This window comes from Sus scrofa, chromosome 15, assembly GCF_000003025.6.
Source record: "Sus scrofa isolate TJ Tabasco breed Duroc chromosome 15, Sscrofa11.1, whole genome shotgun sequence".
NCBI lineage: Eukaryota > Metazoa > Chordata > Mammalia > Artiodactyla > Suidae > Sus > Sus scrofa.
In genome coordinates this window covers 76,086,627-76,109,640 of record NC_010457.5, presented here as the reverse complement: position 1 = coordinate 76,109,640, position 23,014 = coordinate 76,086,627, and the positions used below count along the sequence as shown (strand labels likewise).

Below are 23,014 nucleotides of genomic sequence, written 5' to 3'. Positions count from 1 at the left end.
CTTCGTAGATCATTTCAGAGTCATAAAGGCCTGCATCAGATGGTCCGGTGATGGTTTTCTGGTTGTTTAGGGGTTATTGTTCCTTGACCTTTTCTCTGGAAAGACTATTGCTTACAGGGAGGGGTGTTAGGGAGGGTTCCAACTACAAAAGAAAACACTAGGTGCAATAAAACACTAGGTGCAATATAACTCTAGAAAATAAACATTAGTAAAAGAAAGCAGTTAAGCAAGCAAGAGATCATAGGTGAAAAGCCAGTTAGAGTAAGCTTGTGGGCCAAGGCAGGGCATAATATCACAGAGATTGTTTTAACTAGTTTTAGCTCTAACAATATTTTCTAATCATTAACTCTTGTGTCAGCCTTTTGAGACTGAGGGGAGGCCAGGAAGCCTAAAGGAAAAGTCTTTTACTTCAAAAGACAAAGACTTAGGAGCTTGTACATAGAGATAGAGGCAGAGCAAATTTCAGCAATGCTTACGCTTGGGTCCTCAATCCACTACAATTTGACTTCTGCTCCTACTCTGTGAAAGCCTAACTTTTTTTCCAGCGTTTGACACCATTTCCTACTCTCTCTCTCTTTTTTTTTTTTTTTTTTTTTGGTCTGCTTGTGGCCACACCTGCAGCACAAGGACGTTCCCAGGCTAGGGGTGGAATCAGAGCCACAGCTGCCGCCCTACGCCAGAGCTACAGCAATGCCTCTGGATCTTTAACCCACTGAGCCAGGCCAGGGATTGTACCCCCATCCTCATGGATCCTAGTTGGGTTTCTGATGAGCCACAAGGGAAACACCAACAACTTCCTATTCTTTAAATTCTCTTTTGTTTGGGCTTCTCTGACGTCACACCTTGTGAGAGTTGAGGTACGTGACACAAGTGACTTAAAAAGAGGGAAACAGAAGGAAAATGCAAACAGCAAAGGCTGCAAAGATGAGTGTGGGCTGCTACTTTTTGAGAGGGGCCTTGAGAGGCGGCAGAGCCGGCCACAGTGGGCATTAAAACAAAGTGACCATGACTCTCATCCTCACTTTCACTCTTTTCCTAACCCTCTTCCTTTGGGGACTCCAAGATACTCAAGGAAAAATGAGAAGGTAAGGCCCTCGCAACAGGCGGCGGGGCGGGGCCTGCGGAAAAGGCGAGCTCTGCCGGCGGCCCAAACAGCCCGACGAAGGAGGGGGAGGTGGCGCTTCCGGCCGGCGTAACCCTTGCGCAGGGCCGCGGATGCAGCTCGGGAGCAGGCGGCTCTACAGCGTTCGGGTGTGCGTGTGCGCATGCGTGTGCGCGTGCGTTGCTGCACTTCCGGCTGAGGCGAGCGCAACCTCTGGAAGTGTTGGGCCACCGCATGAGGAGCTCTCGCGTCTCTAAGGCAGTCAGTTATTCACTCCTGCCCGGTGTATCACCTGTATCCGTACGGGATACCCTGGAGCTGGCGCTGGGAAGAGAGCGGGAACCGCCTGGGCCTGGTGCACCTTTCGCGTCTTGCGTTCCCTGACTGGCTCTCATCCAGCTGCGCCGAAAGGGGCAAGGGATCAGAGTTGGGGAGAAGATCCAGGTGAAGTTTCTCTGCAGATCCAGCGCCGTTAAACCTTTCGAGCGCACAGTTTTTTTAAAAATGAAGAAATTAAGGCTTAAGGAACTAGAAAGTCGCCTGCAACAAGTGGATGGATTCGAAAAGCCCAAGCTACTTCTAGAACAGTATCCAACCAGGCCGCACATTGCAGGTAGGGCGGCTGATGTTCACGCCCTTGTTTCGCGGGTTAGTCCTGTCTGCTCATTTCGTAATGAAAATAGAACAGTTATTTGGATACCGGCAACGTCTAGAAAGACGTTGCTCTAAGATTACTTATTGCGTTAGAGAGGACTCGACACCGCGGCCAAAGACACGCACGTACAAGACACTATCGTTTTATTATCTGGTTTTCTGCATACCTCTTAACACTGTCAGACATCTTTTTAATGTATTTGTTAATCTAATTACACTTCGAACTCCTTGAGGGCGAAAATGTGCTGGTCTTGTTTACACAACTCCCAGTTAGAAGAGTTCCTTGAACTACTTGGGAGCTCAGTAAATTATTTGCTAAATAAGGATCAATTTCCTAGTGCAACACATTGCCAGCCCAAGGATTCCTTGCCCTAGAAATAAATACTACAGTTGGTAGCAGAAAGACTTGAGTTTTAACAATCCAGAATAGGTGCTATATAAAGATGAGGATGCATTTCAATTTTAACAAATGATCTGAAAATCAGCAGTATTGCTTGATGTGAGAGATTGATACTGGAAGTATAAAAATACAGAAAAAAACATTTGTATTTAATAAACATTACTGGAGTTCCCTTTGTGGAATAGCTTTGGCCTAACGGGATCATGGGATCATTGGTGGCTTTGGAGACAAAGGGATGTAGGTTGGATCCCTAGTGGGCACAGTGGGTTAAGGATATGGTGTTGTGGTGCAGCTGCTGGGTAGGTTGCAACTGGGGCTTGGATCTGATCCCTGGCTAGGGAACTCCACATGCCAGCAGGTGGCCAAAAACAGAAAAAAATAAATAAACATTACCAGAGTCATTGGAGGAGTCAGGTAGATTAATTTGTTGTGGATATCTGCAAGGAGAAATCCCTCCCCGCCCCCAAGAAAATGAAGGAAAAAATGTGTATACCTGCACTTAACTCCAATGTATAGTCTTTAATTCCAACCAAAAATTGGCACAAAATTGTGTCTGGGTTAAGACCAGTTATCTCACTTTAGATAATGATTTCCTTAATGTCTTCTGGCTGTAGGGTTTCATAGTAGAATCCTTATTTTTTCCCCAAGTAACAATCAGTTGTTTGAAACCCCTGTGTGTCACATACACATGGTTGTGCTAATTCTTTGAAATACTAGCTTCAAAGTCACTAATACCTGCCGCAATCGCTAGAACAGCACAGACAGCCTGAGACATCCCTGTAATTGTGTTTTTAATAAAACCTCTGGATCCTGGGACATCAGTGATGCCCAGCAGCCCTTGGTGAATTCAGATATCCACAGGGAGATAGCAGTGGAGTATTCATGCTTAACCTACATCATATTCCACACCTTCATGTATTTGAAAGATCTTTCCCATCTCAGAAGCTTTGCTCTGCTCCTCAATAGTTCTCTTCTCTGGTCTCATTGGTAGGATATATGTGTCTGTAGATCATGAATATACGTGTCTAAAGGCTGTACTGTGGATGTAGCTTTTTCCTTTCCCATTCTAGCTTGAACTTAATGGTACCTGTATTATGGTGACAAACTTACTGCAAAAAAAGTTCTGTTTTAATGTTAATGTTTGCTCACTATTATTAGTTCCCAGACTTAAAAGTTTCACAGATCAGTAAAATTTCACAATTTTAGAAACTGATAGAGTTGCCAAGTTTATATTTTGAGAAAGAAGGATTTTTTAATTTTTTATTTTGTTTTTGTCTTTTGTCTTTTTAGGGCCACACCCACAGCATATGGATGTTCCCCGGCTAGGGGTTGAACCGGACCTGTAGCTGCTGGCCTACACCACAGCCACACAGGATCTGGAGCCACATCTGCAACCTACACCACAGCTCACTGCAACGTTGGATCCTTAACTCAGTGAGTGGGACCAGGGATGGAACCTGTGTTCTCATGGATACTAGTTGGGTTTGTTAACTACTGAGCCACAAGGGGAACTCCAAGGATGTTTTTTTAAACCTATTTACTCTTACATCCTTTTATAAAAATATTTCAACATCAAAGAAAACTGATGTATGTGTGTATGGCAATGTTTTGAACAGGTTATAGAAATTGACTGTATTTTTCTCATTTAACCTTAAACTTCTGACATTCTTGGCATTGTCAGCAGAGACTAGTTTGGGGAACCAGTGATATGTATTATCATCCTATTTATGAATCTCTTATTATATATCAAGTTACTATACTTTGTTATTTTTTAATAATCTAGAACACCATTTGGGAGAGGACTAAATAATGCAAGACTCGAATCCAACTAGGAACCATGAGGTTGCGGGTTTGATCTGTGGCCTTGCTCGTGGGTTAAGGATCCAGTGTTGCTGTGAGCTGTGGTGTAGGTTGCAGACGTGGTCCGATCTGGTGTTGCTGTGGCTCTGGCATAGGCCAGCAGCAATAGCTCCAATTAGACCCCTAGCCTGGGAACCTCCATATGCTGAGGGTGCAGCCCTAAAACAAAGGACAAAAAGACAAAATAATAATAATAAATAATGCAAGACATTGTTTTATAAAGATTCATTTACACAGATTGGATTTTGGTCAACTTGCCTATTTATTCCTTAATATGTTTTTTTCATCTTTTAGCGTGTATGCTCTATACAATCCACAATACATATGATGACATTGAAAACAAAATGGTTGCAGATCTAGGATGTGGCTGTGGAGTGCTTAGCATCGGAACTGCAATGCTAGGAGCAGGGTATGTGTTCTAGTATACACTGTTTGGGTATGGGGTGGTTATGGGACTCTGCAGTATGAGATGAGAGGAGCAAGAATCTAATAGTACATTTTGGAGTTCCCGTTGTGGCTCAGTGGCTAACGAACCCAACCAGCATATATGAGGACTCAGGTTTGATTCCTGGCCTCGATCAGTGGGTTAAGGATCAGGCACTGCCATGAGCTGTGGTGTAGGTTGCAGACGGGGCTCGGATCCTGAGTTAACTGTGGCTCTGGCGTAGGCCAGCGGCTATAGCTCCAATTTGACCCCTAGCTTGGGAACCTCCATATGCCCCGTGGGAAGACCCAAAAAAATAGCCAAAAGAAAAAAAATACAGTAGTATATTTTGAATGGACTGAACATCAAAACAAAGTTTAAAAAACAAACAGTAACAGCACCAGTTAAATGTTCTCTTTTATATAAAACTGAGTTTACAACTCCTGACTCATTGGGAAATCATGCTGTTGAAAAGCAATACTCACTGTCACTTGGCCAATTGGGTTAAAAGATAAATGGTTTTGTTGTGTTTTGACTTGGGAGCTATAGTAGTCACTTTCTGTGTGTTGTATTTATAGGTTGTGTGTTGGATTTGACATAGATGAAGATGCGTTGGAAATATTTAATAGGAATGTAGAAGAGTTTGAGTTAACAAATGTTGACATGGTTCAGTGTGACGTGTGCTCATTATCTAACAAAATGTCCAAGTCATTTGATACAGTAATTATGAATCCTCCCTTTGGGACCAAAAATAATAAAGGTTAGTAACAAGAATCAGGTGTACTGGTGTCTTTGCAGAAAAACAAGTTTTAACAACCATTTTCACATTGATTTTTTGGGGTTAAGTGATTATATCACTGTTGGTTAAATAGACCAATCTCTTACCTTTATAGTTATTTCAATTTGTTTAATGCATGGCTAGGGTATTGAATGTTTCAATCTTTGTTTTCCATAAATTTGTGCTAAGTGAACAAATTTATTCACTTGTTATTTACACTTCATTTGCTTTCTAGAATGATTTACCTAACCCTTATGAATTATTATGAATCCTATAAAGGATTTTATACCTTTGGAACCTCTTTTTAATGCCTCAAAATTTGAAGGTTTCACTGTGTGTCCATCAGTAACAGCGACTTACTGTGGCTATTTTATGTATTTTGTGCTAAAGGAAGGTAGGAAGTCAATAAGGAGAGGAAAAGACATGCATAGTTTAAAAAGTCCTCCTTCGGAGTTCCCGTCGTGGCTTATCGGAAACAAATCTGACTGGCATCCATGAGGATGCAGGTTTGATCTCTGGCCTTCCTCAGTGGGCTAAGGATCTGGTGTTGCCCTGAGTTGTGGTGTAAGTCGAAGACAGGGCTCAGATCCCGCATTGCTGTGGCTGTGGCTTAGGCTGACAGCTGTAGCTGTGGCTTAGGTCCGATTCGACCCCTAGCCTGAGAACCTCCATATACCTCGTGTGTGGTCCTAAAAAGACAAAAAATAAAATAAAAAAAAAATAAAAATAAAAGCCCTCCCTCTACCTACCCCTGCTATTCTGATTACTGCTTTACTCGTTCCCTTCTGCCCTCTTAGAAAGTCATTAATTTGGAATATAGTATTAAAATTTTTACTTTAGCCTCATTTAAACAAGACAGTGTAATTCTGGTTTTATTCTATCAACCATAAAAGCTACTTGGATATCTTGATTATTTGTACTCTCTTGTTATAGAAAGGATTTGAAATGGCTATTTTGGAGTTTGAAAAAAATGTTTCCAAATACCTAGTATTCATTTAATCTTCTGTTCTGATAACAGGTATATAATGTAAATAAGAGTTTTTTTTCTACTTAACAGGGACAGATATAGCATTTCTGAAGACTGCCTTGGAAATGGCAAGAACAGCAGTATATTCTTTACACAAATCCTCAACAAGAGAAGTAAGTTCAAATCATGATATTCTATGTAATTTATTTTATTTTTTTTTTAGGCAAGTTCCCAGGGTAGAGGTCACCTTGGAGCTGTAGCTGCCAGTGTACACCACAGCCACAGCAGCCAGATCTGAACCATGTCTGCGACCTATACCACAGCTCAGGGCTACGTTGGGTCCTTTTTTCCTTTTGGTCTTTTTAGGGCTGAAGCATATCGAAGTTCCTAGGCTAGGGATTGAATCAGAGCTGCAGCTGCCAGCCACGCTACAGCCACACCAGATCTGGGCTGTGTCTGCAACCTATACCACAGCTCACAGCAATGCCGGATCTTTAACCCACTGAGCAAGGCCAGGGATTGAACCTGCGACCTCGTGGATACGAGTCAGGTTTATTACTGCTGAGCCACAATAGGAACTCCCTGGATTCTTAACCCACTGGGTGGGCAGGGAGCGAACCTACATCCTTATGGATACTAATTGGGTTCATTACTGCTGAGCCATCATGGGAACTCCTGTTACTATTTTAAATCATTCATGTATTAAAAGATTTTAAAGTAGTTTTGTAGGAAAAATATTTTATTTGCGTAAATACAGTGTACTGGAATTCAGTTGGAAACAATAAATTCTGAATATTTTTAAGGGTTGTTATATTACCATATAAAGTCACATAGCTAAAAAAAATGTATGTAAAGTCATACCACATTTTATTGTCCTTCATTTTACTGCACTGTGCAGATAATGCATTTTTTACAAATTGAAAATTTGTGGCAACTCTATCAGGCAAGTCTTTCAGGATTATTTTTTCCAACAGTAATTGCTCACTTCATGTCTTTGTGCCACATATTGGTAATTCTTGCAATATAACAAACTTATTATATTTGTTATGATTACCTGTGATCTTTTTTTTTGGCCACCCCACAGCAAATGGAGTTCCCAGGCCAGGGATCGAACCTGCAACCCAGCTCTACAGAGACACTGCCTATCCCGTTGCACTACAGCAGGAACTCCTGTGATCTTTGCTATTACTATTACAATTGTTTTGGTATTGTTTAGCAATAAAGTATTTTTAATTAAGATATGTACTTTTTTAAAGACATAAGGCTATTGCAAACTTATGCAAACAGAACTTTTATACATACTGGGAAACAAAAATTCAGGTGACTTATTTACTCTTGTGATATTCACATTATTGCAGAGATCTGGAACTGAACCTATAATATCTCCAAGGTATGCCTGTATACTGCCAACAATTAGTGGTACATATAGGTAAGCAGCAGAACACATGACTTTACTGGTAAATAAATCCCCATTCAGTAAGTGAAAACAAACACCAATAATTATTGGTATCTAAAAAGCTTAAGTTTCCATTGTGGTTCAGCTGGTTAAGGACCTGACTAGTATCCATGAGGATGCAGGTTCAATACCTGGACTTACTCAGTGGGTTAAGGATCTGGCGTTGCCACAAGTTGAGGCATAGGTCACCGATGCAGCTCAGATCTGGCCTTTCTGTGGCTGTGGTGTAGGCCAGCGGCTGTGACTCTGATTTGACCCCTAGAGTGAAAACCTCCGTATGCCATGGTTGTGGCCCTAAAAAGATTAAATTTTTAAAAAAGGCTATGTTGAGGAGGTCCCCAAGACCATCCTCAGGTTTGACTCATAAGAAAGTCTTATAGGACTGAGTATACAATCACACTCATGACTGATTTATTACACCTAAAGGATACAGAGCAAAAATCAGCAAAGGGGGAAAGGTACATAGGTCAGAGTCCAAGAGAAACCAGGTGCAAGCTTCCAGAGTTCTCTCCCAGTGGAGTGATAGAGGATGCACTTAATTCATCCAGTTGACCCTGGCCTGGGAATTTCTGCATGCCATGGGCATAGCCAAAAAAAAAAAAAAAGACTACAAGCACATATTGTATTTTCTTATAAAGGAAATGTTTGAACCTCAAATTTAGGGAGAAGTATTTTATCAATTAACTTACTATGAATACTACCAACATGAACAAAATGCTTATACCAAATATTATCTCTACCATGGTATTTCTAGAAAACTTGCATATGATTATGGACTTTTTTTTTCCATTTGTATTGTTAGTGTTGTATATTTACTTAATTGTATATTTATTTAATTCAGAAAGCAATTTTTATAACAAATTAGTAACCAAAAATTTTATGAAGTGGTTCAAAATGTTTAGACCTAGAAATAGCTAACATTTAGTGTTTGTTCTGTGGGCCACCACAGTTCAAAGCACTTTTCCCATTCTAAAACAATCTAATGAGAGATACCATTATCATCCTCATTTAACAGAGGAATAAACTGAAGCACAGAAAGAATGAGAAATTTGCTTATGGTTATATAGATAATAAGTAACGAATCTTTAGTTCAAATACAGGTTGTCTGGCTCCAAAAACTGAACTACTGCCACTGAACTGCCCATGGACACAGATCTCTGCAGGATGGTTTCTATGATAGCTGTATATATGTCTATATATTTTTTTTTTTCTGTCTTTTTAGGGCCACACTCGCAGCATATGGAAGTTCCCAGGCTAGGGGTTGAATGGGAGCTACAGCCGCAAGCCTACACCACAGCCATACCAGATCTGAGCCATGTCTGCGACCTACACTGCAGCTCACAGCAATGCCGGTTCCTTAACCTACTGAGTGAGGCCAGGGATCAAACCTGCAACCTCGTGGTTCCTAGTCAGGTTCATTTCCACTCTGCCACAGTGGGAACTCCATAGTTGTATTTATTGATGAAGCAATGCTCCAGAAACCATGAGTATATTTATTATGCACTTTAATGAAATTCTGAAGTAGCCTAATTAGATTTAATTATGTAATTTGTTCAGATTATTAAATGGCTTTTCTTATTTTCAAAATATCATCCAGTGAAATATTTTTGAGTTTAAATTCCAATGAAATTTTAAAAGCTTGAAAATTTAGTCAAGTATTAGTAAAAAGAAATTTTAAAAAATATTTAGGAATTCCCTTCATGGCTTGTAGGAAATGAATCTGACTAGTATCCACGAGGACACAGGTTGGATCCCTGGCCTGTGAGGAGGTCGAGGATCCTGCGTTCCATGAGTTGTGGTGTGGTCACAGATGTGGCTCTGATCCCACATTGCCATGGCTGTGGCTTAGGCCAGCAGCTGTAGCTCCAATTGGACCCTAGCCTGGGAACCTCCAAATGCCTTTAGTGCAGCCCTAAAAAGACTACTTTTAAAGATCAACTGACATTAACATGTTATTTATGTTCAGCATATTCAAAAGAAAGCTGCAGAGTGGAAAATCAAGATAGATATTATTGCAGGTAAGAGGATTTTTAAGTTTCTCACAAAACATGTATTATCTCAACCCTAATTATCTTAAGAAGGCAAACATGCATTAGCCTAACCAGAATTTTTATACAGGTGCTAAGAAAAGATATTGTAGAACACGTATTTTAATGTCACAGAATGTGTGTGATTGGAAATGGAGTTTGCCTGAGGTTGTCCCAATTCATACATTTTACTGAAAACTCTTAATGGTACTCAAGTATTTGTTCCCCCCAGGTGTAGACAGAACCCTGTAGAGCATCACTGTGACTTAAGCTTGGGCTTAGTTTGTCAGGCCTTAGTTTGAAATTCATTCCTGGAAAATACCACTAGATTATGCCTAGATTACCTTTCTATTTCAATTTTCTAATTGTCCCTGGAGTCAAATAACATGGAGCTTTTTTGTTTTTAGTTGGGGTGGGGATGGGGGAATAGAGTATAATCATCCACACTATGTAAATCATGTTTGATACATTTTTATTAGTAAATTGAGTAATATTCATAAACATCAACAGGGGAAAAGCATATTAACTAGAAGCTAACTACAATCCAAGTTAATTCTGGAAAGCCTGAAATAAGAGTACAATAAGGGGGAAATTCTTTTACACAGTAATAAACTGACTAGATTAGCACTCTAGTGTTAACCACATAACTAGATCATAATAGTAATATAATGTGTAAAAGTCTGTCTTCGTATTATTCAGTATTGTCATTCCATACCTAGTTTAAGGTATAATATGCAACATGGAGACCTTAGAACAGTTCCAGTAGTAGTAGAGTAAGCCAGAGCTTTGCTACTCCAAGCATGGTCCTCAAATGTGGACCATCAGCATTGATATCCCTTGGGAGCTTGTCAGACTTGTAGAATTTCAGGCTTCACGTAGACCTACTGAATAATCTGCATTTCAACAGGATTTGATTTGAATGCACATTAAAATTTGAGAGATGTGATTTACACAGAATCTATTCCAAAATATGAAGCACAGGTATGTAGACTGCTATCCCTCTAAAATTGATCAGTACTAAGTTTGGAGAACCTGCATTATACTTTAGAAGAAAAGAATATGAAAAGTGGGTTTTTGGAGTTCCCTGGTTGCCCAGAGGGTTAAGGATCCAGCACAAGTTGTCACTGCTATGGTTCAGGTTATTGCTGTGGCATGGGTTTGATCTCTGGCCCAGGAACTTCACATGCTAAGGGTGCAGCCAAAAAAACAAAACAAAACAAAACAAACCCCAAAACAAAACCAAAAACGACCACTACCACAACACGAAGAAAAGTGGGTTTTCATTTGAGCACTTGGTAGGAAAACAGCTAATTATTACTAAAATCGAGACCAAAAAATTTTTGAAATAAGCATGGTTATGAAATTGGTAGCTTCAAATTTAGAAAATTAAAAATAGGAGGGTACTAACATGTTTTCATAGGATACACTTTATCTACTTCTTTTCTCAAATTTTGGTTAAAGTGACTGGTCTAAAATGTTTATTTTATCAGCATTTAGGATTCCCTACTTAAAATTTTCTTTTTAAGTCAAGGGTGGTAAATGTTTGGAAATACAGTTTTTATCCTTGGGTGGCTTTTGTTTTATAGAGCTGCGATATGACCTGCCAGCATCATACACGTTTCATAAAAAAAAATCAGTAAGTCTCTTGATTCTGGTTTGTCTACATTCAGTACTGAAAAACTTTGCAATAAGTAATTATTTCTAACATTATCAAGTTGCTTGAGTAAATACAGAAAGCCAGCCTGGAAGATAGAATACTTTTTCAAATGCTTTGGGAACGAAAATAAAAAATCAACTGTTTATTTTTATGCAGTATACATTTTATTACTTTGTACTAATACATTCTCATATTACAAAGGCAATTTAGTGGAAGAATGTTCCTTTTGATTTGAATCATCTGAAAAAACACAAACGGAACTACACATTTAAAAAAAATACTCATTTGCATAACAAAAAGACAAGTTAAACAACAACCAAAAAAATCTTTCTTACAGGTGGACATTGAAGTGGACCTAATTCGGTTTTCTTTCTTAAAGCCTTCAGACAAAAGCAGCTTAAAATCTAATTAAAATGAATAAAAAAAATTTTTGTTTACTAAACTAATGGTATCTGGCCCGTTTTGCTCTCTTCCGTTGTTTTGGTGCCATACGGTCGTCTCTTTCTTCTCTTGCTCTTTTTATTCGTCCTATATGATAATTAATTTTCATTAAGTTCACTGTAAGCATTAATTACTCCACTTTAATATTGAGCATAACTATCAAAAATAATTGTTTCAAGAGATTAGCACAACTTTCCTACACCAATGAATAAAGGCTTTTCCTTTACTATAGACCTGCTCTCTAAACTTACCTTCCAAGTATCTTTGTTTTCCATACTTAAAACAGCATAACCAGGGTCAGTCACAAATCAGATCATCACTTCCACAGAAGTTGTAAAACCACATTGCTATTCTCTCCCACAAATGATTTCTCCAAGTACCCAAAGACTTGTAAAAACTTACCAAATGGAGCACGTCTGTCTTCAAAATGATCAAATCTAGGTTTCCTGCCCTGAAACTGTGCTCTTCCTCTGATAGCCATGCCAGCTCTACCTCCTCCCCTTCCTCCTCTTCCTCTAAATCTGCGACCTGTAGAGACACAATTAAGAAATTACTAATGTTTTTTAAATCTCTTGTCAGTGTCTTTTAACACTGATTAAAAATTTAAACTGTCAAAAAATCAGAAATAATGACCTCTTGTCTTCCATTTGTTTAGGGATTCTTGCTGATCTTGTATTATTTTTCTCAGTGCTCTTCTTTCCATATCTCCCCTTAGTACTTCCCAGACCACTCTTTTGTTCCTTATTTGTAGGTTACCATGATGTGCGTCTCTTGCTCTAGCCAGTACTTCCTTAGCTCTTTCTTTAAATAGAATTGTTCCCTACACCAAAGACAGAAAACAAAAACCACACCCTGAAGTTAAATCCCAGTTAATTCTCTCACACAAAATAATTTTTCCTACCCTGCAAATCTTATTTGCCACCATCAATTTCACTGAACATCAGGAAGTTACTACAAAACCTACAGTCACTAATTCCAGCTGTTATTCACAGCACAATTAAAAAAATCAGACATTACACCCAGTTATAGCAAATAATAAAACAGTAATCAAGTAGAACTATTTTCATAAACACAAAAAAATTGCTTTCTTCTACTAACGTCATCTTCTGAAAGGTAAGTTTCTATGGATTTTTAAACTGATTACTAAAAAGCTCATGAATATCCAAACCTCTTTGGCTCCTCTGACAAAGTCTATCCACTTTATTTCACCATGCCTTGCGAAAAGGTTGTGAAAATCTTCTCTAGATGTTTGATCATCTAAGTTCCCGCAGAACTTCAGCAAGCAGCCAATCTTTCCTTCTAGCGCTCTCTATAAAAATATACAAGGCAGTAAGTCTTTCAAAAGAAACCACAAACCAGAATTGACATACAACATTCTATATATACATATATATGGAATAAACTATACCACTATATATATACATAAGGAGTAAGCCAGAAACTAAAATACTATTTTAAAGTATTTTAAGTAGTTCGTGCATTTTCTTTTATTATCCTTTGTTCTATAGTGGCTTCTGATTTTAACTTACTTAATTTCAGCAGGTAGTAACTTTAAGCAATATGTGCCCATTCAGTGTAATGACAACGGTAGACTTGCTTACATAATTTCTTTAAAAAGTCCTCAAGCTTTTTATTCTCATAACTTTGAACTGCAGATTTCTTAGATATCAATAATATATACTTACCATTTCAGGATGCTCTGCTAACTTTAGTTTTTCTTGCTGTCTACAAATAAAAAATATTATTAGAATATTTCCATTTACTTTACATAGAAAAAAGTTAAACCCTGGAGCTTCCCCTTGTGGCATAGTGGGTTAAGAATTTTGCACTATCACTTGAGGTGGTATGGGTTCCAACCCTGGCCAGGAACTTACACATGCCGAAGGTGTGGCCAAAATAAATAAATAAATAAACTGATAAACCTTATTCATGATGACTAAACTACTTAATAACCAAAGCCAGCCCTCAAGTTTTCTGACTGTCTGATGCTAGAGTGCAACACAATGTCACTCCCAGATTATCTAGGCAGCTTAAGGCCTCAATATGTCACTAGTAAAAGAAAGGCTTATTACTGCTCATTTCAGAGCTCACCATCAGCTTCACTTCCCAGAACTAGTAACTTTACCTTTGTCAAAGCTTTAAGGAATTAAGATGTTATGATCAGCTCAATGTACTTACTGTTTAGCTCGTAATTTAGCTTCTATTTTATGTTTCTTTCTTTCCTCATTTTTTTTGGCAAAGTACTCTTCCCTGAAGGATATGAAATACAAGAATGTGTTAAGCAGTAAGATCCTACTGTATAGCCCATCAATCTTTTGGGATAGAACATGATGAAAGATAACATGAGAAAAACAATGTATATATATGTATGACTAGGTCGCTCTGCTGTACAGCAGAAACTGGCACATTACAAATCAACTATAATTTTAAAAAAACACAAAGTACAGAGGCTAAGTTCATGAGAACAAAGATAAGACCGCAAATTATTTTGAATGATTTAAGACATGGCATAGGAATTAATGTACATTTTCTATCAACATACTTATAAATTTAAAATGAAAGAAGTTTTTACTTTTTAAAAATTAAAAAAATAAAATAAAAATTATAGCTTACCAATAAATAATACACATGCCATAAAATTCACCCTTTTAAAATGTATAAAACAAGATTTTAGTATATTCGGAATTGTGCAACCATATCTTCTAATAAATTTCAGAACATTTTCAATGACCACAAAAAGAAACCCTATATCCATTAAGAACTCACACTGATTTTCATTTTTTATGTATATAAAAAAAGTAAAACAGAAGTTATGCAATTACTTTGTCCCATAGTTTAGTGTTAATTTCACAAAATGAGAAAATTCTAAAATCCCTGAGACCCAGGAATAAGAGGAATCATGAAAACCTCAAGTTAAAAAATCCTTTTGAGAATTTAACACTGACAGTATGATTTATCATTGTGCACCTCTTAAGTCCATCAGGTTTACTATGTACCATTTAGAAGACTGTGCAATGCAAAAAGTAGGGAATTATGTCCTTGATGTCCTAAATATGATCCAAATCTGTATTAAATAATCCTTTATACTATATAAAAATATAGGCACATATATACGTGTGTGTACATATAGAGACAGAGCGATACTCTAAAAATTATACACCGATTTATTTTCTAATCACACTAAAAGCTCAGATTTTAGCATGAAGCCAAATTGTAAGGTTTAGATGCAAAATAAGTACCTTTATTAATTGCTAGCAATGAAAACTTACTAACAAATATTTCCTTATAGTCTCAAAGGACTATTAGTTTCCACAGAGAAACTTCAAGCATTTCTCAAAGGATGCCAAAGGACACTAAAAATACTGGTCCTGTCGTAGGGAATACTATTCTATACTCTTTACCCCAGTGTGTCAATTCCAGATAACTAAGTGGCCCCAAAAAAATATCAGTGCAAAAAGACTTACTTGAAAAGTATTAGCAGGTCTGTGTCTTTATACTTTTGGCCAGGGGTCTTGACAAACTTCTTAGCAGATTCAATGCTATCAAATACAGCAAATATTGATCCCTATTAAAAGGGGAAGTAAAAGTTGTTTTGTTTTTTTTTTAAGTTACATCCCATGTATTTTTCAACTAGAAAAAGTCTGTAACATCATACAACCATACCTTAAATGTTTTGTGCAATGTTCTTCTCATCTGAATATTGAGTATTTCACCTTTATCTTCTAACCAGTCTTTTATGTCATCAAGGGTTGCATCAGTTGGGAAGCCTTTCTATGAAAAGTAGGAAAAAATATACAAATGGTATCTCAAGTAAATAACTGTCAGAAATTCTGATTTGTCTTGAAATGAAGCCAGGATACATATATATTTTTCTGTCTCTTAAATGTTTAATAGCTGTGATTAGAGCCATTGTTGTCCAGTGGAATAGAAGTGACTCATTTATCTGGGATTCACTTCAAAATAATCCAGTTAGGGCAAGGATAAAATAAGATTATCTCATGTTAATAACTTGAGGTTAGATAGTGGTACATTATATATTCAACCTACTTTCATATGCCCGAAATTATCCAGAATAAAAAAAATCTACTTAAAAATTAATGTGCTAAAGAAATTAGCTATCAATTTTTGCTGGTAATAAATAAACAGTTGAATATGCACTGGGTCCTTAAAATGTACCAGATTTTGTCCAATGCTATATGGATTTTTTAATTCTTTTTGTCGTTGTCTTTTTAAGGCTACAATCCCGGCTAGGGATCAAACTGGAACAGTAGCTGCCAGCCTACACCATAACCACACCAACGCCAAATCTGAGCTGCATCTGTGACCTACATCACAGCTCAATGAGCAAGGCCAGGGATCAAACCTGCATCCTCATGGATATTAGTTGAGTTGTTACCACTGAGCCACCATGGGAACTCCTTTCATTTAATTCTCAGAACAATTCTATAAGGTAAAAAATAGTATCCCCACTCATGAGATGATATGAGGCTTAGGTTAAGAATACTGCCCAAGCACACACAGTAAATGCTGAAGCTGTTAATTCCTAAGCCCTTATTCTTATCCACTCTATGTCTTTTCTAAATAAATTTATTTATACTTAAATGTGTTAAAGGTCCACTTACAACATAAACAGATCTGTTTTTAAGATCATTTTTATACTCATCAGTCACTTCAGGGAGGGGTTTGCTTGGAGATCTTCTAATTTTAGTTTTATCTTCACTTATTTCCATGAGTTCTGCCTTTGATTTGCTCAAAGCTTCTATTATTACATTAAAGTCTGTTGTTAGACGGTTTAACCTGAAAAAAAAAAAATTACAAAGGCATTGTAAGACACAGAATTGCTGTTAACTGAAAATCTAATGATTTGTAAAAAAGACTTTTACCTATTAAACTTTATCATTATCTCCAAAGGTACCCAGCCTTCGTCCAGTTTGATCTGTTCCTTTAAAAATTTGTCCCGTGGCAAATTGAAGTCACCAAAATAATACTGTAAGATAATTACAACATATTTCAGAGCACTGTATAATATTGACTCCTATCCTGGGGTTTTTAAAATTACCATTATATCACCATTCTAGTCTCTAAAAATACATGTCAAAACTTAACAGGCAATAAACATTTTCACTTAAATACACTATAATAAAACATTTATAATATAAATTAAAGGGATTAAAATTTTAAAACCATAATTGAAATAATATTAACAGATATATCAAGAGATTAGTCTTAAAACAAAAACATACTTAAGGATTTATTATATGAAAAGCTTATTTCAAAATCAGTGTGAAAAGAAAAGATTGTTAAATTTAAAAAACTGGAACAAACTAATTGCTCTTTTTTAATTAGAAAAATTCAAAAGTTGAAGAACAGAGGCATTCCTTTTCAGTGTAAAAGCAAGGAAAAAAGTATACATCAAAGACCCAAGTGTGAGTACTTGGAATGCCAGAAGTAGCAAAAAAAAAAAAAAAGGTAAAAGACAAACAGAAGTTTAATACTTCTTATAAATCAAGGAAGAAGGAAGAAAACCTGAAAACCCTACTAGTAAAATGGATAAAGAGCACTTTTTAAAAATTACTAAAAAGGAAAATGTACTGTAAACATTGGAAATATCCTACATATTAAATAGGGAATGAGGAGGTCCCACTGTGCGGCACCAGGACCAGTAGCCATCTTGCTGGGACTAGGGTTTGATCCACGGCCTGGCACAGTGGGTTAAAGATCCAGTGTTGCCACAGCTTTGGCTCAGGTCTGATCCCTGGGCCAAGAACTCCATATACCAAGGGGCTGCCATTCATCAGGCTTTGTGAATAGCACTCAAGAGTGACATTTGAAAGATGGCAGGTTGTGGAAGATATATTATTAACTTTTTGGTTTTTGTGGGGTTTTTTTTCCTTCTCAGCCACACCCAAGGCACATGGAAGTTCCTAGGCCAGGGACTAAAGCTGTAACCTACAGCACAGGTGCAGCAACCCACTAGGCCAGGCTGGTGGAGGTAACAGAACCCGAGCCTCCACAGAGACAAGCTCTAGCTCATTAACCCACTGTGCTACAGTGAGAACTCCAATTTTTTTGTATTATTCTAAATATTAAACACAGAATAATTTGTGACTTCTCTTCAAAATTATAAAGAAATTAGTTTTATAAAAAAAATGTAACACACAAAATTTAAAATAACAGAGAACTGCAACTTAAAAAAAAAAAAAAAAAAAAAAGTGAAAGAGTGCCTGTTGTGGAACCTGACTAGTATCCATGAGGATGCGCGTTCAATCCCAGGCCTCACTCAGTGGGTTAAGGATCCGGTGTCGCCATGAGCTGTGGTATAGGTCACAGATGAGGCTTGGATCTGGCGTGGCTGTGGCATAGGCCAATGGCTGAGCTCCAATTCAACCCCTAGCTCGGGAACTTCCGTGTGCCACATGTGTGGCCAAACAAAAAAAAAAAGTGAGTTCCCATTGTGGCACAGTGGGTTAGTAATCTCACTGAGCATCTTGGGTCACTGAAGAGGAGGTGTAGGTTCATTCCCTGGCCTGACAAAGGATCCCAGGCTAAAGGATCCATCCATATATCGTGGGTATGGCCATTAAATAACAATTTTTTTAATTAAAAAAAATTATGCAGAGTTCTCTTGTGGCATAGCAGGTTAAGGATCTGGCGTTGTCACTGCAGCAGCTTTGACTGCTGTTGTGACAAAGGTTCCATCCCTGGCCTTGCAACTTCCACATGCAGCAGAAATAAAAAAAGTTATGAGAGTTGCAAAAAAAAGCTACCAAGTAACATAATCTGAATTTTCTCAGTAATAAATTAAGGGATAATTTCCCACACAGCCATTACTGATACCGTAAAGCATCAACTTAAATAAAACATCTAAATTCAAAAAAAATGCCAAGAGAACTTTAAAGAGATAATTCTGTTAAAAAAGTTAAACAGCTGAAAGGAACTAACTGGGCAGAAAATACTACTAGGACCTTCAAGAATAAAATGCTATTTAACAGGGAAGATATTTTACAAAGAATTTTTACATTATGTGCTAGGCACTATTTCAAGTGTCTTACATTTTACCAATTAACATAATTCTCACAGCCACCTTATGAGGGTACTACTACTATTATTCCCACTTTAGAGACTAGAAAATTAAAGCACAAAAAAGTAACACTAGTCTGTAGCATTATCCTTTGAAAGGTTTTTGTCTTTGGGTTTCAGAAAATGACTCCATCTATACAAAAATGTATACTACTGTATGTTTTCTAACTCCAATAATAAACGACTCACCAAATGATCACTATACTGAAATTAAAAGCTCTGTTTTTGTTTTGAGGCCCTAAATTTCCTTTCAAAGAGCCTGTTTTTGCAGTGTAATACCACAACAATCATACCTCAATTTGATGACAGATTTTGGCCTCCAGAGCAGCCAGTTTTTCATTATCACCATTTTCAGCCATTGTGGCGGATCTGTAAAATTTCCCATATTGGCATAAGGAGGTTATTTTTCACATAAAACTCAAGACCATTTTTTAAGTTTTAAAATTATTAGTATCCCAACATTTTCCTAAAAATCACTATTTTTTCATTTCAAAGGTTCAATTTTTCTACTCAATCCTCAAATTCCAACCAAAGAAACTTTGATGGAAAACGGAAAAGCTATGGATAATCTACACCCTTTTCAGTAAATCACTGTTCCAGCTTCTTCCTACAACACAGTGAGTGGTTAATCCTCATTTAGATGATCTAGAAAGCTTTGGGGGGGAAAAACTCCATTCAACCACTTACCAACCATTACTAGATTTAAACAGATCACCATCTGTCAGTATATTACCATGGATCTCAGCCTAGTTTGGTGTGGGTCGAATTTCTTTTGAAATTAGTCACAGCTGACTTACCAAAAACTTATGAACAAGATTATACATCAAAACTTTAAGATAAAAAGAATTCAAACATCACAGTCACGATTAGATTAAATGGTGATTTGAGAGCCTGGGGACACTAATACAACATTAAACTAGGAGTATGCCTATTAATTTTCTAATATATTGGTTAATCTTACAGCCAGTTTCCTGTTTCACATCCCCGACAATAACACTGCAGGAAAAAAAAAATCCCGGACAATACCAACTGTGAAGTTGGTTTGCTAGGAATAACAAAGTCTTCTGACTTCAAATTACTTGCTTCTAGTGCTCTACCAAACCATCGAAATACAATGTTCAATAGTGTATTTATAAGGATTCATCAAGGATATCTGCCATTGATCAACTCTAACGATGAACTGTGACTGGTACACTTCTTGGAAGCATCATTTTATATACTATAATTGCTATGCAACAACCTGGATGCACAATGGAAAATCTCATACGGTGCAACATTTCTTTACAAAATATGATCAATCTTATGAACTGGTTTGTCGACCACAATTTCTAAGCTATTACCGTGATGTAGGGCCCCCTACAAAGAAAAGGGTGAGATAAAAGAACTATTTAGTCCTCGTAAGACTTCTTGGGCCTACCCAATTTTGGAACTTCGTTTCATGAGATACCTTCCCAGAATGTACAACTAAAAGTGTAACATTTACCCACACTTTCCAATTTCCCCCCGAAGCCTTTTTGTGAGTCAATGAGAACCATAAAAATCCAAGAGGGACGCCAGGGGAACGCCTGCGGCCCCTATTCCTCGGCCTCCAGTCTGTATCACATGATCCAAAAAACCCGTCGGCGTTTAACCCACGCCAACCTTCCCACAAACTTACACAGTCGAACATCTGCTTTCGGCGACACAGGAAAGCGGTGGAGGTACGAAACCTTAAAGATGCAGTGGGGGAGGCGGGCAGCCCGCGTCCAAAGAACGCGCGAGCGCCGCGTCCCAAAGCAACCATTGGATCGCCTGGGCCCCAGTCAAGTGCGGGAAACCTCCCCCTGCTCCTACGAGGAACGAACCTCGCGATGGCCTGCGCACCTCCCCCCGCCGCCCCGCCACCAGCTCAGCGCGCCGCCTCCGGCTGCGGCCCACGCGGCGCTCGCCCCGAACGCGAGGAAGGCGAGGGGCGGACGCACCCAGCGTGAGGCAGCAAGGAAAGGGAACGCGCCGTCGCGCGCCACGCAAAGCAGACCCTTTTGTACCTTCATCTCTTAGCTACCGGGAGTTGCTCACCTTTAAGTTCCCGGTCCCACACAGCCGCGCCACAGGGTCACTAACAGCGACAGCAACGTCCGGACTTCCCAACGCCGCCAAATGCCCGACGCGCGTAAAGAAGATGGGGGCCGTCCCGGCAGCCCTTGCGGCCAGAGTGGGCGGGGCTTCGGGCGTGCCGGAGCCGGTTCCGCGCTCTGAGCATGCGCCTGGGCCTCGGGCCCGAGGCCACAGGAGTCCCACCCACCGTTCGAGGAGATTGGGTTAGGAAGTCCCGCCGGATATTGAAGGGTGTTAGGATAAATGTTTCTTTTTACGTATTTCTGGATGGCATTTGTATTTCCAGCCCTTCATTAGGCTCTCTGTTTTCTAAAATGTTTGTTTTTTTCCCCTAGAAGCTATCCTTTTAAAAATTATTTAAATTTTCAGTGATTTTTCTCCCTTAAAAAAAAAAAGACAAATTTTTTAAAAAAGGAAAGACGGAGTTTTAGAGTTGAGATAACAATAGAGAGTTCAAGAGCTGGAATTCTGAAATCACACTGCCTGTATTCAAATAAAGGCTCTTCAGTTTACAGACTGTGACCTTGGGCACTTTACTCAACTTCTCTATCCCTCACATGTAAAATGGAGCAAATAATAAATATCACGTATCTCATACAGTTGTGAGCATTAAATGTGATAAAGCATATATACCTTGCCAGGAACTGTGCCTGACATATAGTAAGAGAAGCAGCATATATTAATTTAAAACAAACAGGAGTTCCCGTTGTGGCTCAATGGTTTAAGAACCCGACAAGTATCCATGAGGATGTGGATTAGAGGATCTGGTGTTCCCCGAAGCTGGAGTGTAGGTCGCACACCCGATTGACCCAGCGTTACTGTGGCTGTGACTGATTGGACCCCTAGCCTGGGAACTTCCATATGCAGCAGGTGTGGCCTTAAAAAGGGGGGGCGGGGGGACAAAACTTGTCATTTTAGTAGTTCCCATCATGGCTCAGTGGAAATGATTCTGACTAGTATCCATGAGGATGCAGATTCCATCCTGGCCTCGCTCAGTGAAGTTAAGGATGCAGTGTTGAGGAGAACTGTGGTGTAGGTCACAGATGTGCTTCTATATGGCATTGCTGTGGCTGTGGCATAGGCCAGTGGCTACAGCTCCCATTCGACCCCTAGCCTGGGAACCTCCATATGCTGCGAGTGTGGCCCTAAAGACAAAAAAAAAAAAAAAAAAAAAAAGTCATTTTAGATGACCAAAATGCTATCTAGTTCGGAAATCTGTTGCCTCTACTAAAGACTTTTCCTATTAGTACATTTTTTGCACAATAATTTTAGTTTAAATGTTCCTTTTTGTTGGAGTTCCCTCTGTGGCACAACAGGATGAATGTGCCATCCTCCTCCTCCTCCCCTCTCCCTCCATCCATGCGCAGGGATGACGGTTCCCTCCCAGGAGGGCAGTGGGTTAAGGATCCTGTGTTGCTGCAACTGTTGTGTAGGTCACAATTCTAGCTTGGATTGGATCCCTGGCAGGGAACTCCATATGTCCCAGGGACTGCCACAAAAAAAAAAAAAAAAAAAAAGAGTTCCCTCAGGCTGGAGCATGTTAAGGATCCCAGGTTGTGATTGCAGAGCTGTGGCATGAGTTTGTGAGTTCGATCACTGGCCGGAGAACTTCCACGTGCCCTGAGCGATGGTGGCAGCAGCATCATCATCATCATGGTCACTTAAAGGAGTTTTTTCTTTCTTTCTTTTTTTTTTCAGGGCAACACTGGATCATTAAAGGAGTTTTTTCTTGTAGTAAGGCAATCTTTTATTTTCCCCCAAGTTTTCTTGAAAATTTGAAATGATATTGGTGAAATAGCCTGTTAAATGATCTCAAAGGTTTTTGGCAGTCCCAAAACAGATCAAATGATTTTATTTGTAAAACAATGCAGTAATAGATTCAGTCCAGATAGTGTATCAAGCCAATGAGAAAACTATTTCTCTCTGTCTCTGTTTTTTTTTTTTTTTTTTTTTTTGTCCTTTTTAGGGCCACACTCACAGCATATGGAGGTTCCCAGGCTAGGGGTCTAATCAGAGCTACAGCTGCTGGCCACGGCCACAGCCACAGCAACGCAGGATCCGAGCCTCGTCT

General features: G+C 38.7%; 2 protein-coding genes across 6 annotated transcripts; one reads left to right on the top strand and one right to left on the bottom strand.

The window, feature by feature from the left end:
• Positions 1,279–11,768, top strand: METTL5 (methyltransferase like 5). Of its 4 annotated transcripts, XM_005671918.3 has the most exons (7): positions 1,290–1,715; positions 4,311–4,425; positions 5,019–5,200; positions 6,276–6,358; positions 9,608–9,659; positions 11,255–11,304; positions 11,663–11,767. In XM_005671918.3, the coding sequence occupies exons 1-7, from the start codon at positions 1,607–1,609 to the stop codon at positions 11,735–11,737; spliced, it is 666 nt and encodes a 221-aa protein (XP_005671975.1). In that variant the 5' UTR covers positions 1,290–1,606; the 3' UTR covers positions 11,738–11,767. The 4 variants fall into 4 exon arrangements, with proteins under 4 accessions (XP_005671981.1, XP_005671980.1, XP_005671977.1 ...); XM_005671924.3 differs by lacking the exon at positions 11,255–11,304 and having other exon boundaries at positions 1,279–1,715; positions 11,663–11,768; XM_005671923.3 differs by lacking the exon at positions 9,608–9,659 and having other exon boundaries at positions 1,279–1,715.
• Positions 10,124–21,054, bottom strand: SSB (Sjogren syndrome antigen B). Of its 2 annotated transcripts, none has more exons than XM_001924998.6 (12): positions 20,905–21,054; positions 19,140–19,215; positions 16,650–16,753; positions 16,389–16,563; positions 15,430–15,537; positions 15,231–15,331; positions 13,945–14,016; positions 13,452–13,491; positions 12,935–13,075; positions 12,400–12,586; positions 12,169–12,294; positions 10,124–11,853 (listed from the first exon to the last, which is right to left on the bottom strand). In XM_001924998.6, the coding sequence occupies exons 2-12, from the start codon at positions 19,203–19,205 to the stop codon at positions 11,768–11,770; spliced, it is 1,206 nt and encodes a 401-aa protein (XP_001925033.2). In that variant the 5' UTR covers positions 19,206–19,215; positions 20,905–21,054; the 3' UTR covers positions 10,124–11,767. The 2 variants fall into 2 exon arrangements, with proteins under 2 accessions (XP_001925033.2, XP_005671982.1); XM_005671925.3 differs by lacking the exon at positions 20,905–21,054 and adding an exon at positions 20,504–20,702.

Excerpts from the sequence above, each read along its gene's own strand:
- SSB (XM_001924998.6), bottom strand. The coding sequence starts at position 19,205 with ATGGCTGAAAATGGTGATAATGAAAAACTGGCTGCTCTGGAGGCCAAA. Across the intron at positions 15,538-16,388 it reads AAAACAGATCTGTTTATGTT|AAAGGCTTCCCAACTGATGC; the intron begins GTAAGTGGACCT and ends TACTTTTCATAG. Across the intron at positions 13,076-13,451 it reads TAGCAGAGCATCCTGAAATG|AGAGCGCTAGAAGGAAAGAT; the intron begins GTAAGTATATAT and ends ATATTTTTATAG.
- METTL5 (XM_005671918.3), top strand. The coding sequence starts at position 1,607 with ATGAAGAAATTAAGGCTTAAGGAACTAGAAAGTCGCCTGCAACAAGTG. Across the intron at positions 4,426-5,018 it reads ACTGCAATGCTAGGAGCAGG|GTTGTGTGTTGGATTTGACA; the intron begins GTATGTGTTCTA and ends TTGTATTTATAG. Across the intron at positions 6,359-9,607 it reads ACAAATCCTCAACAAGAGAA|CATATTCAAAAGAAAGCTGC; the intron begins GTAAGTTCAAAT and ends ATTTATGTTCAG.